Source organism: Nicotiana attenuata, unplaced genomic scaffold, assembly GCF_001879085.1.
Source record: "Nicotiana attenuata strain UT unplaced genomic scaffold, NIATTr2, whole genome shotgun sequence".
NCBI lineage: Eukaryota > Viridiplantae > Streptophyta > Magnoliopsida > Solanales > Solanaceae > Nicotiana > Nicotiana attenuata.
The window spans coordinates 9991-30546 of NW_017673862.1; the positions used below are offsets into that span (position 1 = coordinate 9991).

Below are 20556 nucleotides of genomic sequence, written 5' to 3' on the forward strand. Positions count from 1 at the left end.
CTGATCCGAAAAGCCGAAGCAGGATGAACTAGCACCTGGAACTAGCAAGCGCCAAGGTTCAAATCTAAAGTCTGCATGAAGAACCATTCAAGACTCAAGATCAAGCTTCAGAAGACTTATAGATAGGAATCTTGTAACTCATAGTTGTCAGGCTTAGCTAGTCTTTTTCATTTCTTTTGATTTTGATGTAATAACAGGACCGCGGACCGGGACCTTGGCGGAACGACACTTCGACTGGCTTTCCATCTCGGCATACTCCATCATCTCACTCACTTCTGAACTACACTGACCTGATTCCTTTACAGCCAAGGATATGTAGCCAACCTCGGAAGCAAGGTTCGGTCAAATCTTTCAAAAATGCTTCCTACGGAGTATCCAAACGGGCAAAAATCGCTCGTATCCGCTCACTTTATCTTTGCACGAAAACCCTTCGGGTTTCCGAGCAAAGAGGGACAGCTGTGAGCACGTGATTTTTGCCCTACATGAAAATAACTCCTAAAAAATAGACCAAAAGTAATTTTTATTAATTTTAGGATTTTTTCTTTGTTTATTTGCATTTCATGCATTTTTAACATTTTTAAATCATAGAAAAATCCTAAAAAATTGTCATTTTTACATATTTATCTTTTACTCTCTAAAATTAACATCTTTTCTTTAGTTTTAAGTTAATTAGTTGTTTTAATATAAAATAAATAAATAATTTTAATTTCTACAAAGATAGATTGATTTAGGATTTTAATTAATTAAAGAAAAGAAAGAAAAAGAAAGAAAACAAAAGAAAAGGTTGGTTTTAATATTGGGCCACCCCAAAGAGCAAATACAATGGCTACCCAATTCCCAAACAACCCAAGCCCAAACCCGCCTGACCCGACCCAATGCCCAAAAACCCATCTTCTTTTAATAAAGAGCTAACCTAGAAGACCGCGCCTGATACCCAAAAAGAAAAAGGCAGCCGCAATTCTCGAAGATCAGAGAACCTCACACCTCCATCGGTTCTGCTTCTTCTTCAAAGAGAAACGACGCCTAAGAGACCAACAGGGACGGAAATCCGTCGCCGTTTTCACACAATCCCACGCCTGAACCTTAGCTGTCGTCTTCTTCATGGAGACTTAAGGGAAGCAACCATCTCTAACAAAAGAACAACAAAGCAGCCATCACTCATCTTCCCCTCGCCGGGAAACATGTGGTTTCAGTGGCCCTCCATTGAATCCGGCGAAGCAGGGGTTCGAACCAGCAGCTCTCGTCCTCTCTTCATCTTTTAAAAATAGCAGCACACCCCAAAACTCTCGTCGCCTTTTCAGAGCTTGGGTCGTCGTTACTCAGTCTTCGATTTTGGGTTCGAGTTTGAAATTTTGTCGGGCTTCAGGTTGGTCAGATGCTCTCCGGTCTGGTCTAGGTCGAGTTGACCAGCTTTCCGTTAGCAGATCCGAGGTCATCGTTGAGGTTCCGGCGAGTCATTTGGTTTCCCTGTTCAAGGTTCTCGTTTGCTTGATGATTTGAGAATCGTTGCGATTGTAAAAGTCGATCTTCTTTCAGATTACACGTAAGTGTTTGAATTCTTAATTCGTTGTTTTGGTTGAAATCGCTTTACATGTTCTGATTAGTTATTTTCTTAATACTTCTGTTGGGCCTTGTTTGACGAGCTTTTGTCGTTTTAACCTGATTCTTGTATGGCTTAAACCTTCTGTGCGTCGTTGATAATTTTCAGATTTTTCGTAAGGTCAGATGAATGTTAGCTCAATTCTCACAAGTTGAAGCTTCTGCTTTGAGTTTAATGTTCTATTTCAGTTCTTTTTGAGTAAAAAGGGTGATGCTATCTTGCAAATTCAAAACATGAAAGTTTGTTTCCTTGCAAGTACAAATTGCAAAACAGGGAAAGTATAATCCACTGGGCTTGGTTCATTCTCGTGATATATTTCATTTTTATACAACAGAAAGTGACAATGACTTTAAAATGAAGGGTCGACGTCTCTTGAGAATACCAATTGAAGAGTTGTGACTTTGTGGCTGTTTTGACACTTTGTGGCTGTGTTATGATTTCGTCCACTAGTCTGCTTTACTCTCATTTGTTTATTTCGTTTGAAATTGGTTTGTTAAATCTGTAAGGATATTGAGTTGCTTTCTAGTTTTTTAAGAGTTATTAATTGGATGCACATCCTCATGACGTGATTACGGTTTCTAATATGAGTATCCGTAGTTCATTTAGTTGAATAGTTTGAGTCGTGCCATTCACATTTGAATCATATAATCTATGGCCCTCTAATTTAGAAACTTGGGTAGAATAATTTGAGGTGCCCCATTCCAAACAAAAATGACAAATGCATGGCCCTCGCTTGGTTAATCTTGTATAAATCCTTAGAATTCGAGGCGTACCATTTAGCAAATTTCCATGGCCCTCGCAAAGTCAAAAACGCGTAGTTGCTTTAGGCGCGTTGTTTTAATAATATTATCTTCCTAAACTCGGGGGCGCATTTCATGTTAACCAAATCCAAATCTTAATGACGTTGAATAAAATATGTTGCGGATTGCGGGTGCATTTCATGTGGCACGATCCAAAGACATATTTTAGACGACGTTAAATCTTCTTTAAAAAATGAATAAAAGCGGTTAAAAGTTAAAATTTGCACATAGGTTCAAAATGTTCTAAAATCAGATAATTAAGCCGAGTATAACAGTTGAGCGACCGTGCTAGAACCACGGAACTCGGGAATGCCTAACACCTTCTCCCGGGTTAACAGAATTCCTTATCCGGCTTTTTTGTTCGCGGACTGTAATATAGAGTCAATCTTTTCCTCGATTCGGGATTTGAACCGGTGACTTGGGACACCATAAATATTCCAAGTGGCGACTCTGAATCTTTAATAAATATAATCCCGTTTCGATTGTCCTTTAATTGGAAAAACTCCCTTTATTATACCCCTTTCGGGGGTGTAGTGAAAAAGGAGGTGTGACAACTAAGTGTCCCAAAACTCTCCGAAACTCCAAATGATTCCTCACGGCAACTCACAATAGCAGAAACAAATACGGGGAAAGCAGTTAATAGGAGATCGGGGCGTAAATTCTTAAAACGACCGGCCGAGTCGTTACAATAAGTTAAAATTGGAAAAAGACAACAAACTGACAAGAAGATGATAATATTCTTGCATCAAATCAATTATAGAAGTTTCTTCTATCTGGCCAACTGAAGTACTACGGTTGAATTTGATACAAATAAAAAAGGAAATTTGGTCTTCTTGATTAGATGATCAAATGAGAGTCTCAATTCTTCGACTTGGCAATTAAATAAGTTTTGGCAGATTTGATAACAGTCTGCAATGGCTCAACCATGGTAAAATATCGAATTATATTATAGTGTATAGGAATGTAAAAATGCAAATATGGGCTATTTTTGGTTGTGAGATTGGGCCGACCGACATAGGAGGGTAATTCTTTCTATTTTTAAACCTTTTCCAATAGTAGGGGCATTTTTAATCCTTTTCAAAAAAAAAGAAAAAGAAAAACACTTCCGATAAAATATAAAAAGGAAAAAAAGAAGACAAGCCAACTAGCAAAGGAAGAGATCTATCGCCATATTAGCCTATGCCCATAGTTTTTTCTTCATTATGTTTTATCGTGTAGAAGATTGAAGTGCTCAAAAATCACACTGGTAAATTGCTTTCCTCTCATGTACATACACATTTCAAGCAAGAATACTATGAGCAAATGTTTGTTTATATGGGTAAACTGTTTTGCTTCTGCATCGCGTTTCAGCATAATATGTTATTACCAACCGATTAACATTTTTTTATCACTACTATTGATGTAGTAAATTATGCCTTCTTAAGAGAATTATTTTTGGGGTGATAATCGTGTGGGGCAAACGAGGCTACAATTTAATTTTCGCTTCGATTTCCGTTATGTGATTCTCAAATGAAAGGAACATGCACTAGGAATTACGTCTATATATAAGGAAGTATTAGCTGAAATACAATTCATTACATATTTGTAGCCGCCACTACAATTTAATTTCATGGGATATATGCTACCTCGGCTCCCACTAGGGTCAATTGGGCGGAGTGGTAACTCATTTGAGGCCCTTACGTTTTTCCCCCAATTTAAGTACTGGAGGTAGTGAATTGTATGCATTCAAGTGGGTTCTTTTTCATTTGATTGATCCATTGTGCTGCATTTGTAATCTACTGAAGTTGATTATAATCTGTTTCAGTTATTACTTGGTTTTGAACTAGAAATACTATGAATATGTGATTATTTGGGCAATTGAAGTAGGAAAAAAAGGAACTGTTTAACTAGGGCTATGTACACTTCTTTTTAGTTCGTAATTTGAAAATTTGAAGAATATGGCTAGAAGTGCATGATAGAGGTAGACCATGAAAATTGTATATATCTAAAAGGAATCTGCTGTGATGAGTAGAAAGTTGGCATATTGTTGTTCATTTTTCACTCGATAACAGATGGAGTCTGAAAGATTGACTTTCTTGATTCTATTGTCAAAAAGTTTTTTAGAGGGTGTCATGGGTTTGAGCAAAACTGAAGTGAACTTGAAGAGATTACTTGTAACTGCACCACAACAGCAAAATCAAGCAAAGCTTATACATGTAAGTGCATATATCATTCAAGTTCGATTCTTTATAAAGGAATGATGGTTGCATTTCCTCATTTTTCTTTTCATTCTTCGAAATAGCTGGATGCTTTTTGTTGCATTTATGTGAGACTGGTCGTGAATATGATGAGTTTATCATATATATATATATATATATATATATATATATATATATATATTAAGACATTATATTCTTGTACAGATGATTCTAGTCCTTAAAGGTTTAAACTTTCTGATCACTATGACATGCCTATACTCTAATATGGATTTTTGTAATTTAATTTCATGTTTTGGTGTTTGAGTGTGGGTACATCTGGTTATCTCATTTGGGGAAGTGTTTTTAGACCTCAATCACATGTTATAAATGCACAAAAAGGATGTTTGGTCATCTTGATTTCCCGAGCTATTAAGAGGCTTATTTCTGTGACTTTGATGATATGCTTTAAGAAGCTTACTTTGAAACACTAGGCTTGTGTAAAAGAATCTAATAGGTTCTTTGACTAACAGTAGATCAGTAGCTATATGCTTTTGTTTTTTTATTTAAAATTTTCTCTTCATCTTGTTAATTATTTTGCTAGAGGTTTTTAAGAATTTAAACAATGTGCTATTTAATGGAGCTCATATTATCTGTGTGGGCTGTGAGCATTTAAGAGTACGCCTTCTTTGTATTTTGGGAGCTTTAAATATTTGGGCAGCTTCGAGTGAACTAGTAGCTCTGTTGATTCACTAACACAATGGAGGATGATGGGGATTTCCATTGTCCAATCCCCATATGAATTCATCCTTAAAAAAGGCTATGTATTTTCATCCTACTTTGGGTTAATATCAGATAAAGGCATAATGCTACTGATTAAGTGGGTCTTTCCTCAAGTAATTTTATATGGACCGTTTGGAAAGAGATGAACCATTGTGCATTTGATGGACAGAGAGGACTAATGGTTAACTCTGCCCGCTTGTTAAATATACTTTCTCCTATTTTAGTTAGTGTTGGTAAGAGTGTAGTCCAGTGATAGTGTTCTAGGGGTTCAATATTGGGACTGGAGTGCACTGGTATAAAATACTTGGCTTCTCTAAGGATACATGTTTTCGGACTTTAACAATAACAACAACAACAAAAAACCCAGTGAGTTCCCACTAGCGGGGTCCGGTGAGGGTAAGATGTACGCAGATTTTGCATACAAATTTTGTATACAATGTTGCACCCCACTTGCATGCCTTCAACACATTTTACCTGTAAAAAATTTTGTTTGGAGCAAAAGTACTTATTCTCTGACATAGTTGTTATTTGTGAAAGTTAATAATTCTACGTGCACGCAGCCGCAAATTGTGACATGGGTTGTTTCTTTGAAAAGCTTTTCAGAAAATCATGGCATAGGCAATTTGCTAATGTGGGGAATTGTGCAATTTTTGTCATCTCGATTTTCTTTGAACAGGGATATGCATTTATTATTTCTATTTGTTACATCTTTCACAGTATGTTGCTACTTTGCGCGAACTGCTGGAGCAGGTGGCTGAAGAGAGGAATCCAGACGGATTACCAAGGTCTATATGCTTTATTCTTTTCCAATTATATAATTTGAAGAAAATTACATGTTGCTACACAAATTTCCAGCACTTTTGGGTTCCTTACCTTCTGTGATTTTTTTAATGAAGTCCCTGCATTTTGTTTCTTTAGTTGGAGTTATCGTTTAAATTTAAATGTATGCTGCCTAGCCATTTCACTCTACGTAAGTAATAGATTGAAAACCCTCTCAGGATCGATTAAAAGGAAATCACACTCTTTCACTCTCAACTCCCCCTACCCTTCTCCAAATTTGGACATATTACAGTTATATTTTTGAGTCAGTGGACAAATATCCTGCCTATAATGAAAAATCCGCATCCTGAGCATGACTAATAGCCTAGTATTGTGACACTGGAAGTCATGATGCTGGGATTAGTAATCTTTGTGCTGTCCATTTGGCGGTGTGCAGCACCATACCACAGGAGGACAATAATTCCTTTCATGCATCCCTGGTCATTCCACAGATAACTCTACTTTTTCTTAATCTACTGCTCAAGGAGAATGTTTTATATGTTTATTAACTTGGCTTGACGTGGTATATATTCTTAACGGGTCTCTTATTTTATTTTTAGTTACCAGATGCTTTTTTCCTGATGTTTGTTCCATTTTCATGTTGTTTCCCAAAACAGAGTTTCAAAAGCCAAGGTGAACGAATATGCAGAGAACATTGAAGCCATTGCTGCCAAGTTAGCTGTGCCCATGGTATGCGCAAGCTAGTTTCATTTTTTGTGATTTATCATTCCGATTCACCTTGCTTTCTTATACGAAAACATATCATATGGAGGTATTTTACTGTTTTTACGGAATATGAAAGAGCTGGCATTTTTTTTATCAATAGGCTGTCACTGAAGTTTAGTGCATTATTTGCTCTGTTAGTCCATAGTGCTCAGCATTTCAGACTTCACCATTCTTTTGGCCTTACTGCTACTGTTGTTTCCATAACTCCGTTCTTTTGATGTCTTTGAACGTGGTTCAATCTTCTCTTCTGGAGTCTATCTTTCAACTTATATTAGATCAACTTGTTATAGTCATATGCAAGTAGTCTGTCGAAAATGTTTTTGCTTCTATTTGTATATGATTAATATATCAATGATCTGCTATTGTCGTTTAACCAAATCCAGTCTGATGTGCAAACACCTGAGGAACCTGTGGCCGAGACTTCGAGCAGCGGAACTCCCAAAGCAGAAGACAGTGTGAGTTCTGCTTCTGAAGGACTGAGAAGAAGAGTCGGGTACCTGCATGGCTCTTTTGTCATTTATAGCCGTTGTAATGTGCCGTTTATCAGTATCTCGCTTGAACGTAATTTTTTTTGGAGTGAAACAGGGTCCATTCAAACAATGAGGAGAGATCTCGAGACTCCATTGGTTCTGATCAATCAACTGCAGTCAAATTGGATGATGCTGCACGGACACATATTGAGAAGCACAGGTGCTCTATCTGTACTTCTTTTCCTTATTGATACTTATAGACAGTTTTATGTGTTGGCATCTGTTCCACCAAGGGATTTCTGGTGTGTATTTGTTCCTGTAAAGAAGCAGCTTTCCATGTGTGGTTAAAAGTGATAGTGGTTTTGCGCTCTTCTTTAGTTATTAGAAAAAATAGTTGATATGCTATTAAATATAACCAGAAAAGTCCCTGTATAAGGGAAGCAAGATACTCCTTTCTTTTAGGATACTCCATATCTTTTTTTTTTCCTCTCTTTTATTTACTAAGTAGAAGAGATGGAGCACACCGAGAGCCTGTTTGGCCAAGCTTCTCTTTGGCCAAAAGTGCTTTTTTTTTTTTTTTTTTTTGCCAAAAGCACTTTTGGCCAAAAATTGAGGCGTTTGGCCAAGCTTTTGAAAGGAAAAAAAAGTACTTTTGAGGAGAAGCGGAAGCAGTTTTGGAGAAGCAGAAAAAAGTAGCTTCTCTCCGAAAGCACTTTTTTGAGAAGCACTTTTGAGAAAAATACACTTAAAAGCAGTTTTTTAAAGCTTGGCCAAACACTAATTGCTGCTCAGAAGTGCTTTTCAAACTAATTAGCCAAACACAAACAGCTTCTCACCAAAAGCACTTTTGAGAAAACACTTTTGGAAAAAAGCACTTCTCAAAATAAGCTGATTTTTGCAGCTTGGCCAAACGGGCTATAAGCCTTTATGAGCTACGTACAAGTCTGCCACTTTGTTGGCTAATCAGCTATATGCTGTATGGCTAACAGCTTGCCTTTCTGAAGTTCTCTTAGATGATGTAGGTTGGCAATTTTGACATTCTAGTTAAGGTAGCATTTCAAATTGATTGAGCTGAAGAGAAGCATCTTTTAACTAACTGTTCATTTTCATTTGTGTAAGTTTTAGAATTTCTTTTTGTGCCTTGAGTGCTCTGAAATTGCATCAATTTGACATACTAAACTAATCTTAGCTCTGAGGTTATATGCACCCCAGTTCCCAGTTATGTTTGATGGACTTGGCTACACAGGTAGTTTTTTTTTTGCTAATTTATAGTGTATTTTGAAGAATCCACATGAATGCCCACACTCGCAGTAGGCACTGTTTGACACACACATTTCTGTCACAATAAGTAAATAAATAAATGATCAATGTGATGCAGAGCCTATCAAGCTCCAACACTTTTTGCTTAAACTATAGTTGGAGTCTTCAGACTGATGGTTTGACAATTGCCTTTCATTAAAGTTGGGGGCTACTCTGAAATCTGGCTTGATCAACATCATAGGAAGGAGCTTTAATGCTTCTTTCATAGAGTTAATGCAAAAAAGAATGGGCGTTGCAATTAGAAAATTATATTTCCATGAGTTTTATATAAGTATGTTTTATGGATAACATGCTAATAAAGCTAGCTGAAAGGTTGAAATTAGCATTTACTAAATTAGTCTGATTCTCAATATGCTTTTGTGAATGGAGGCAGATAATAGACTTACAGCTGCATTTTGCTGCAAGCCTGCAACACATATGTTTGTCCAACCTTTTCCGTTGTAGGAGAAAAGTTACAAGAAAAATTAATCACTTATTTGTGCAATTTTTCTTTTCTCTGGAGAGGGGCGAGGGTAGATAGGGAGAGTCTCCTGATCATTTATCAGATGTTCTCATCTTTTGCAGGAAACTTCAGGAGGACTTGACAGATGAAATGGTTATTTTGGCACGGCAGCTCAAAGAGAGTAGTCTCATGATGAATCAATCTATCAAAAATACTGAGAAAGTAAGTTTTATATTTCTTTTCACTCTGCTTAAATTGTTGGGAACCATCTCCAATTTTTGCTTCGAGAATGATTTTGCCGTCTCCAAATCATTTAAACTATTTTGCCTGTAGGAGGCAATTGAGATTATTGGTGGCACATACCATCTTTTCTGACACAACAATTATTTTTGTAGTCACTCTGGCATTACATGTTTGAACATTCTTTAGTAGTTCAGTGTGAAAAAGATATGGAACTGTAGCGTACAATCTGTTTGGATTCACTCGAATTCAGAGTTATCTTGTCAAGTTATGATCTTTTCCTTTTCTCTCTTGTTAAACTTGGTTACTTTGTGTACATTGGCCTCATAATTGTCACATATAATGTGGATGCAGATACTTGATTCAACTGAGAAAGCAGTTGAGCATAGCCTAGCAAGTACAGGGCATGCAACTTCCAGGGCTATGGATGTGTATTCCCGGAGTTTCAAGACTACATGCTTCCAGTGGCTCTTGATCTTTGTCATGACATTAGTTTTTGTCATGGTTGTATTACTTATTCGAGTGACTTAGCAGCCGACCCCTTTGTTAGTGGAGATTTGACAAAATGCTTGGTTTTTTTGTTACCGTGTATAGTACCAGAGGATACCTCATGAGTAAAATGTAATCTGTAATTTTAGTTTAACAAAGTTAAAGTTATTTTGGGGGGTCGGAGGTTATACAATTCTTTAAATGCTGAAGGTGAAGTGTGAAAAACACCTGCATTACTCAATTTTTTTAAGCTTAATTCAATATGCTTTGTTGATATAATATTGATTGTCAAGGTCTGCCTTCACATTGATTTAATTTGGATTAGCTGATCTGAAGTAGCTGATAAATATTAAGTGCTGAAAAGTACTTTTAAGTGCTGAAATTAATTTAATAAATAAGCAGTTCGCGTTAGGGTACAAGTGCTGAAATTGATAATAAGTTGCAGTATTTGATAAAAAAGTGCTGATAAGCTCTTTTTCTGTTAAAATGGCTTAAATAACCTTAGAACTGTTTACACTTATACGGGCGTAATTTTTTTAAAATTTTAGATTTCAGATCTATTCAAATACAAAATATTTTATTTGTCATTTTATTTTAAATACAACTGTGCTTAGATAAGATAATTTTTGTGATAAATATAAATTATTAAATTATATGATAAGCATATAACCATAAGTTATAATAATTAATATATTGACAAAAGTTTCTCAGTGAAAATAAACCTAAATAGGACAAAATATTTGAAGAGACACAAACACTATCTTCATCACCAATCCGGATCGGATCGAGCAATAAGTGAAGGAGCTTGACCAATCCCAATGAGGGAAGTAGTGAAAGAGAAGCGGAAGGGACATCTTGAACTCAGGCAACACTTAGAAAGCAATACACCACAAATTTGATATGTACTCATGTATTACATACAGTTCAGAGATTAATACGCAATCACATAGATATAAATATGCAAAGGAAGAGAGAATTTACTTATCTTAAATAGTCTATGACAATTACAGACTTGAAAGGTTGAAAAAATACTTGAGGCGGTGAGTATCGATGTAAGAGTTTTGTTCTAAAAAAATATTTTAAGGATAAAATAGTAAAAATTTTGGTCAAACTTAAAGTGCTTATAAACTAAAAATTCATAAGCTGGGGGTGACCAGCTTATGGCTTTTGGCTTATTTTTGACTTATAAGCACTTTTAACTTTACCAAACGCGTAGATAAGCCGAAAAGTGCTTATAAGCTAGTTTGACCAGCTTATAAGCTTAGCCAAACACCCTTATAATATTGATTGTGAAAGTTTGCGTACACATTATCCTCCACAAATACCATTTAGAGGAATATATTGGGTTTGTTGTTGTTGTCGTCGAGTCAAGAGCCGACACTAAAACTGCGAAGGTTCCAACAGAAGTCAAACTGGTAGGTAGCCACGGCGACTTCTTCCCCCCCCCCCCCGCCCACACCACCCACCCACAACAAACATAAAGGAAAAATGGAAAAATTCTATCGTATTTTTTTTATACAAATAATATTATAGATATTTTTTCATGTTTTCCTTTATCAATTTGAAGGTCTAACTTGTTTATAACAATTCATAAAAATAATTTTTCATTTCTTCAGATAAAACTTTTGTTATGACAAAATTAAGCCAAGTTAGAGGGAAGATTTATAGTTCAACTCAAATACTCCAATTTCCATACTGAGCAACTCTAAAAAAAAGGAAAACAGAAAACTTTTCATCAAAACTATACCTTTTTTATTGGATATTCCCGAAGGGACCACCAAAACTATATGAATATACTGAATATTGGACCGTCAGTTGAATGTGAAACTTTTAAACTAGAGACCAAATTAAAGTTTAAGCTAAAAGATAGGCACCACACGAAAATCTTTTCTTTTTAGATTATTTTACATAGGGGGAGATGGACTGGACGGTGGAAAATAACTCGCACAATTTGCATTATTTTCTTATTGATAGAAAATTGTAGTTAATAGAAAAAAAAAGTTGGAAAATCCAAATAAAAATAAAGGAATCTTTTCACCATCAAGAAGAGAGAGGAACTTTGGTTGAGTGTCCCTTTTTTTGCTATTTCTTGACGTCAACCTCTCTTCTTCCTCTTCCTTCTTTCAAGTCCTAATTCTAATCAAAACCCTAATCGAACGATCACAAAAATCTCCATCACGACCAAATAATCACTTCTCTTTTGCAAATTTCGATCAATTAACAACTATGGCAACCAGTGGAAACAAGAATATGAACGCCAAATTGGTTTGTTCTCGCATCTTTGATTTATCAATTTTGCGTATGGGTTGAGCTTTAATTCCATAAAGATTCCTTCTTTTTGCCTTATATGATCTGGGTCTTCTTTAATTCTTCAGAATTTTGATTCTTGACTTAGAATTTTTAATTTTATTTTTGGGTTTGATCACGAAAAGTTCTTCAATTTGGATTTCTATTCCTCCTTGTTTCCTTATTTGTAAAATTTAGATATTGTATTTCTCTTAGTTTTGTGCTTTGCCGGTAAGTTTATTATTCATGTGTACCCTGATATGCTGAATTTGATCTTTCACTTGGTTACTATTTGCTGATGCTATGTTGTCAAAGTAAAATTGTTTATGGTTTGAATTGGTTTGTATATTACTATGCTAAATTTGATCTTTCACTTGTTTATTATTTGTGAATGCTATGTTGTCAAAGTAAACCTGGTCATGGTTTTTTCCATTGTAGCTATTATGATATTTTTTATTTTTATGCCTTTTGCGGTTGTACTGAAGTTTGGATAAAGTATTGAAGTGTTTTTGGTTTTAGGTGCTTCTTGGAGATGTTGGAGCTGGAAAATCTAGTCTAGTTCTGCGTTTTGTTAAAGGACAATTTATTGAATTTCAGGTAGGTGCTTAGCTCACCATTTGATATGTGTAGCTGGAAAGTCTAGTCTAATTCTGCACCTCCTATTTGACATTTTGACTTAATTCGGCTTATCTTATTTTAGGAATCAACTATTGGTGCCGCATTTTTCTCCCAAACAGTAGCAGTAAATGATGCAACTGTAAAATTTGAAATATGGGACACAGCAGGCCAAGAGAGATACCACAGTCTTGCTCCAATGTACTATAGAGGAGCTGCGGCTGCTATAATTGTTTTTGATATCACAAATCAAGTAATTCTCCCACTTGGTTCCATCTAGTCATCATAATTCACTCGATACTGATCCCATAATGTTTGCCAGCATGTGAACTTGCTAACTTAGTTTCTCAATTATTTATTTATAGGCATCGTTTGATAGAGCCAAGAAGTGGGTTCAGGAGCTTCAGGCACAAGGTACCTTTGACATCTTAAGTTGCATCATTGTCTGACTTTATTCCTGTAAGGCCGTACCGAAATATTCCTAACTTAAATTAGTATGTCTGAAATACTTGGTGATGTATGATTAGGAGGGTTTTAGCTGCTTAGAGTAAGGTAGAATCTTTTGGCAAAAAATGGTGAAATATTCTTACATTCAATTAGTGGGTAACGTGAGGGGATCGGTTGGAGTTATTGCTTCGCACATGGGTGAGTTGAAAGTTGAACATCGTTGCACAATGAAGCCAGAATGGAAGGAAATAAGCACTGTTTTCTTTTCATGGATGGTGCATACAACAGTGTTCTTTCAATAACACGTATTGTCTTTTCATATATCTTACTTTTCTCTACCTCAAACTACGTCCCAGGTAATCCAAATATGGTGATGGCACTTGCCGGGAATAAGGCAGATTTGTTAGATGCAAGAAAAGTGGCTGCAGAGGTTAGTGTTTTTGTACCTGTGACTCAACACTGCTTTCCATACGATAGATAGTGATGTGCAAAAACACCACAAAAAGCTTAGCTGGAGATATGGGTGTCAATTTACACATGATGTTGTTATTCGCCCAAGTATTTATGAATTGCGTGAATGATAGCTTAAACTACATGGCCGACATGACCAGTTATTCAGGGTTTGCAAGGTTATAGCGGGTACCCTAAGGTATTTTGAGGTGTTCTTCAGTGCTATTTTCTCATCCTCTTGTTACTGCCTACACCTGAAAATTAGAAATTTACAACATGCATGTGCTTAAAGCTTCATTCTTGGCTATAAAAAAAGCTTCATTCTTGGTCTACGCTGTTGTGTTTTTTTTTTCTTTTTTTCCTTTTCCCACTTTCCTTTTCTTGGGTTGCTTTTTTATTGGAAAAAATTGTTCTCTCTCTCTCTCTCTCTCTCTCTCTCACACACACACACACACACCCAGAGACACACACCCAGAGTAGTGTTAGAATTGTTTAAAAAAAATTAATGTGCAATCTTTAATTTTGAGCATCAGCACAAAGAAAGTGCTGGCAGGCATTTTTACTTGGTGGGAACTGGAAAGAGAGAGAGTAACAAAGCTAGTTACAGGTTTTCTGGAAAACTAGACTTCCCAAACAAAAATTAAAATAGGTGAGCTTAGTCCTTCAAACTTTGGCTTCACATCTTTTTAGACCAAGTTTGATCTGGATGCTGTCCAAGTATACAATGATGCACACTGGGAGGAAATACGTCCAGATTATGCCACTTTGGATCACTCTTGGAAACACCCCACCCCAAAAAGATTAAAGGAAATAAAAGTGTTTTTTTGTCGCCAAAATAGGATTAGTGGCTCCCACTAAATCCAGATCAAGAAAATTCCGTAACAGGCACTTATACAGTTTCCTTTTCTTTCTTTCTTTCTTTTTTCTTTTCCTTTTTTCTGAGTTTTGATAATGGTGGTGAGATTTGTACAGCAGTAGAAAATATATAAATTTATTCTGTTGGAGAGCCTATATGATTGAATATTGGAATGAAATGGTTACAAACATGTCGAAATGGGTAATCAGTATTCATAACATCAACTGTAGTTGTTGATAACGGTGGTATCATGGCTAGCTTGTGCAGATCGACTAGTTTATCGGGTACCTACTACTTCCACCAACATAGTCATCGAGTAACTCCAATCTGTAAGGTTTTGACAAATGAGAAAACATACCTAGTGTCCTTTTGGTTGGATACGGAACCTTGGTTCCCAAGATTGTTACTCCAGTTCTCTTACTGGTAGGCCACTTCTTGGGGCCTAAACTCATATACAGGTCCTCTGACCCAGCTATGACAAAAGACGTTCTATATGGCTGAAAACCTGTGAGTTTGTGAAACTTGCAATGTAGATGTTTCTGTAGAAAACATTAAACAACAGGTTTTGAATTTTTCTTCGAAACTGGGTTGGTAGTTAAAGATAGCATCACGATCCAAAATTCAATTGGTTAGTGAATGCGTCTGGATGCCTGTGACCCTTTTTACAAAAATTTCGTCTCTATGAGTTTTAGTCTATTTATTCACTTACTTAAATACACATCCACAAGATCTCAAATTCCTCAAGGCATTAGCATTATATCAGAATTGATATTCTAATTAACAGTTTTTTCACTGGAATTGCATCATAACTGATACGTTACTAATGCTGTTTCAGGAAGCACAAACATATGCCCAGGAGAATGGCCTTTTCTTCATGGAAACATCTGCAAAAACTGCATCTAATGTTAATGACATTTTCTATGAAATAGGTAAATACTTGCATTCATTTTCTGTGTTTATGGGCTAGCTTTTGTCGTATGAGGTCATTTGCATATGAAGTCAATGTTCTGCTCTTGTTGGCTATGCATATCATTATCGTGTGCTATCGGTTTTGAACCACTACTTAGATGCATTTTGTATGACATGACATTACTGGGAACCAAATTGAGTAATTACTTTGGTACGTGTTAATAAAGTAGAGGAAAAAGAATTTATTAACTTATTAAGAAACCTTTGTATTGTTTATGTTGCAATTGACATGCTGATGCGGAATAATAATACTTGTTGCAGCAATACATATAAAAGAAGTAACAAATTGCCTTTTAAGAAGTTAGTTGTTTAGTTAATCACCTCATACCTATTATCTCTCATTTGCGTTTAGTGTTTATAGTATTTTTTATTTAGTTGTGAGAAGAGTTACTCTCTGGAGAGCACAATGTTACTCATTCATCCATATTTTAGTAAATCTCATATTTCTTTTAGTTAGTATTCTAGTATATCTAAATCTCACTCTTCCTCTTAGTGATGTTCTTACTTTGATGTAATTAAAAATGGATAACTATAAATTTTATATAATTAACAATGTTACACTAATTATACTTATTCAACTATGATAATAAAACGAATACTAGAGTGTAAAAAGTGATTTAATATAGGTTGAGGATATTATTGGTGGCAAATCTCTGTTTGATTTAAGAATAGACACGTTTATATGACACTACATATCCAGATTTTAATACAATGAACCAAAACTCCAATGACAAATACACTGTGGAACTTCCAAGGTGTAGTGGGTGGTTGATCTTACCTATTAAATATCTCTGCAATACAATGTCCAAGTCGAATTTTGTCTTCTTGAGCCGAGAGTCTGTCGAAAAACAGCCTCTCTACCCTCTTGGGGTAGGGGTAAGGTCTAAGTACACTCTATCCTCCCCAGATCCCACTTGTGGGATTTTACTTTGTTTGTTGTTGTGCATATAACTGGCGACTTGGTATTTTTATCAATCTGAATATATAGTTCTTAAACTGTTTATTCACTTGCAGCAAAGAGACTGCCTCGGCTTCAGCCAGCACAAAATCCATCTGGGATGGTTCTTATGGATAGGCCTGCTCAAACACCGGCTAGTGCTTCTTGTTGCTCTTAAATCTCTATTAGTGCTTCTCATTACAATGCTGTTTTTTGTTTAATGTGTTTGTGCTGATTGTTAAGAGTTTGTTGTGCCATTTGTCCATCATTGTACAGATATTTCATGAAAAATTCTTCAAGATGATTTGACTCTTTTCTATGAATCCTCCTTTATGTAATGAGATTCTAAATATGACATGCTTGAGTGTGCTATGAAACAATATATAATATGTGCTCTTTCTTATGGGTTCCAATTATAATGAGATTGGGATCGCTAATAGGGTCGCCCATGGGTAGTGCAACATAAAGCTAATTTACAACTCTTGTAATAGTATATAATAGTTTCCAATACCTGTAATATATAGCAAGTAGTTGTTTTACAAGGACATCCATGTGCACTAAGCTTCCGCTATGCGCGGGGTCCGGGGAAGGTCCAGATCATAAGGGTCTATTATACATGGCCTTGCCCTGCATTTATGTAAAATGATGTTTTTACGGCTCGAATCCGTGACCTCCTGGTCACATGATATCAACTTTACTAATCAACCGGTGTTGTTTTTATTAGAAAAATAGTGACCCGTGCATGAGCATCTTTCTTCTGAAGGAAATGACTGGGGGTAAGTTATCTTTTTGAAGACTACCCTACTCGGTGGAAAAGTGAAATTATACCACTGGGAATTATTTCACGTACAAAAACTGGAAAAGAAAGCTGACCATTGATCTGGTGCCAAAGCTAGTGCACAGAATCAAACTGAGATCCCAAGAGATGTCTTCCCGTACCAACTTTCTTAATTCTTACTGACCCTAGTCTGGCCACTATGAAAGATTAAAACATTGTTAAAAACGAGATGTCAAACGAGAAGTTAGTTTTTTCTTTTCTTCTGGTTTCACCTGTCTACAGCAAAGCAGTTTACTGCATGTCTCACTGTGGTGACTCCTGCTGGTGGTCAGGCGTGTATGTAGTGGGCCTGTTTGAACATACGAATTGTGAAATTTCAATAAAAAATGAAAAAATTTCAAGTTGAAAGTGGTATTTGAAAATTAGAGTTGTGTTTGAATGTGAATATAATTTGGAGCTGTTTTTGAATTCTTGCGAGTGCTTTCAGGCCATAAATTGGTAACTTGGGATTGAAGTAATAGTTGTTGGTGGTTCGATTGAAGGGTAACAGTCATTGTATTGGAGCAACCATCAGTCAGCAATCGATAATCAATCTGAATTCTAGAACTCAACTAGCACTGTTTGTTTTGGATTATGTGAATGCTTTTATTTTATTTTATGCAGAATAATCACTCACTGAAATAATAGAATACCACCAACTACGCGAAAGTGACTGATTTAATTAAGATTAAGAACAAACCTTATGAGAATGGAAAACTGGAAATTCTAGAAAGATTATATCAGAGGACAAGACCTCAAAATCGCCGAAAATTAAAGAAGGTTCCAAATTCCAGTAATAACACAATACAAACAAATTACGCTAGCCCCCTTTTTACTCTTCTCAATGTGACTTTATAATATCTGTTCTATTCCTTAACAAAAGATATTTGTTCGTCATCTGTCCAGTGAAAGGCTAAGAGATCTACTTTTTTTTAATATTATTCTTCTTAATAACTGTTCAAAGCCAAAATTAAATAAGATGTCTCTGATATATAATAGTGTTTGAATCTCCTTAATATAAAAGGATCACATCAATCGTTTTCTATCATGTGACACACATATTTCTATACTTATTATTTATCATCATTGCTAAGTTATAAAACTGAAGCAAATATTACTGTCATAAGGATGCAAGATTTTGATCCCATCTTTGCAGCTATACAAGAATATCACTAATAACATCTCTATCATCATTTCCTCGTGAAGAAAAAATCATGTGGACTGATTCTTTTCTTAAAAAGAAAAAGAACAAGAAGATACATTTAATTTCAATATGCTTCTTTATTTCCAAGCAACTAGCTACAATATACATCCAGCTCAATCCTTCGGATTTAACGAGAATCATTTTTGCTTGTGCTTTTTTAAAATAAGAAAATTTTCTTCCCCAATACATAAAACGCATCAAAAAAAAAAAAAAAACCACTAAATTCAAAAACACAATTCCAAGTTGAGATCCACCTATGGTCTTTTTGGACAAAAGCAGGTAGCAGATCGAAAATTTTCATTATTTATTTCTTGTGAAGTCCTTGAGAAGCTGCAGCTGAGGCACAATCAGTGTTTTGAAATCCAATCCTTTCCTTCTCCAAGTCATACACAACTTCCACATTTTGCTGTTGGAAGCTTCCAAAAATCCCAGCTGGCCCCTCTTCAGAATCTTCCATGCTTTGGAACAACAAGCATTTCACCACTGTTGAGTTTCTTGGTGCACCCATTGCATAGAAGTTATTCCCATTTGGCAAAACAAGGCTCACATTGTTCAAGAAATGGAACGTAATTAAAGGGAAATCATCGGTAACTAGACCATTAATATTGTTATTAGGGCATGATAGTCTATAACAAAGATCAAATCCTGTTCCTGCCTCGACTTCCTCTGCTCGTGGGTAATTTATCGATGATTGAAGAGCGGTGAGAAGATTCGAGTAGAATGGCTCAGGTAGGTGAGTATAAGTAGTTCCGGAATCAATCAACATTCCCCCATTGCCTAAAGAATCAAATTCTCTCAAGGTTAAGGGTACTTGTGTAGTGGTACCACCATTCCCCACAGTTATGGCCTCTAGGCCAATATAATAGAAGTTAGGGTACATAGAGCTTTTCAACATAGGAGTAAATTGGAAATTTTCTTTAGAAGAAATGGCTTGTTCACCTACAACTAGAGGGCTAGACATATTAGGGTTATTGGCAAACTTGAAAGGCAAGAAGCAATGTGAAAAACCCTTTTGAAGAAACCCTAATTGAGAAGGTAAAGAAAGTGGACCTTTCCCAAACCCTACAATCCCAATAGGCTCTCTATAAGTTGTTCCAACACATCCAAATACAAACTTTTGGACTTCCTTAATATTAGAATTAGGGTTTGAATGTACTCTTAGGGTATCCCTAGTTAGGGTTCCAGTTACAACACCTTCACCATAAGTGTAAGCAAAAGAAGGACATGGTCTTGAGCAAGTGCCCTTAAGTAGGCTACTTAAAGAGCATCCTGCGACTGTGCATTGATCGAATGTGTTATCGGAGCTATGGATATTAATACAAGAGTGACTATCACAAAAATCCCTAGAGGAAGAAGATGAAAATGAAGGAGAGAAGCTTGACATTAGCTTGTGATTCTTATAGTCATCACAATCTATACAATCAAAGGATAGGTTTCCACAAGGTACCCAAGTAAGGTCACTTCCTGTATCCATATACACTTGGATAATTTGTGGGGGTGTTCCCAAATTCAAAGTTATCAAATAACCATCTCTCACTTCTCTCAATGGCTCCATTATGTCGTCCAATGTCTCTGAGGTTTTTTTCACTGAGTTATACGAAGACTTGGGAATCGAAAGGCTATTTTTCGAATGAGTTAAACTTAACACCAAGGAAGAAGAAGGGGTTCTTTCCTTAGCATAACATTGGTTGAAATGAAGCAATGCACTAGAAAGAAAAAAGAAGATCAAGAAGAAAGATATGAGGCGGAAAGGTGTTGTCATTTTCCTTAAAAATGATTTCTTCACATGAAATAAGGCAAAGGGGAAGCTGGTATTTATAGCCATTTTTAGTGTTAATGGTGGAAATTAGGGTTTCTGAACTTCTACTTAGGCTTTTCTGTGCTAACAGATGTTGCATGGTGAAGAATGATTAACTTTTTTTTTTTTGTTGTTAATTTATAGACTTATTATTTTTGTGTTAGGAAAGAAAATAAGATAGTATACAGCGGATTCTAATTATTCCACAATTATTTTAAGTTCAATATTTGTTTTCTTTCTTCAGATGTTTGCGGCAGTGAAAAGTATGACTCAGCTTTGCATGGCTTATATACTCATTCTAGAAAGGGATAGTA

The 20556-nt window shown here is 35.9% G+C and overlaps 3 protein-coding genes across 4 annotated transcripts; 2 read left to right on the top strand and 1 right to left on the bottom strand.

Annotated features, from left to right (window-relative positions):
* Nucleotides 1-931: 931 nt before the first annotated feature.
* On the top strand, nt 932-10142 carry LOC109217481. 2 transcript variants are annotated; one of them, XM_019381736.1, is made up of 9 exons: nt 932-1543; nt 4496-4595; nt 6075-6142; nt 6794-6866; nt 7286-7395; nt 7488-7592; nt 9257-9356; nt 9530-9641; nt 9729-9817. In XM_019381736.1, exons 2-8 carry the CDS (start codon nt 4512-4514, stop codon nt 9593-9595), a joined length of 606 nt encoding a protein of 201 aa, XP_019237281.1. In that variant the 5' UTR covers nt 932-1543; nt 4496-4511; the 3' UTR covers nt 9596-9641; nt 9729-9817. The 2 variants fall into 2 exon arrangements, with proteins under 2 accessions (XP_019237281.1, XP_019237280.1); XM_019381735.1 differs by lacking the exon at nt 9530-9641 and having other exon boundaries at nt 9729-10142.
* A 1652-nt stretch (nt 10143-11794) lies between these two features.
* LOC109217482 (ras-related protein RABF2a) lies at nt 11795-16833 on the top strand. Its single transcript, XM_019381737.1, has 7 exons — nt 11795-12128; nt 12669-12746; nt 12850-13017; nt 13130-13178; nt 13568-13641; nt 15353-15446; nt 16501-16833. Exons 1-7 carry the CDS (start codon nt 12090-12092, stop codon nt 16599-16601), a joined length of 603 nt encoding a protein of 200 aa, XP_019237282.1. The 5' UTR covers nt 11795-12089; the 3' UTR covers nt 16602-16833.
* A 1681-nt stretch (nt 16834-18514) lies between these two features.
* Nucleotides 18515-20296, bottom strand: LOC109217478 (probable aspartyl protease At4g16563). The gene has a single exon (XM_019381729.1). It carries the CDS (start codon nt 20267-20269, stop codon nt 18749-18751), a length of 1521 nt encoding a protein of 506 aa, XP_019237274.1. The 5' UTR covers nt 20270-20296; the 3' UTR covers nt 18515-18748.
* Between the last annotated feature and the right edge of the window lie 260 nt (nt 20297-20556).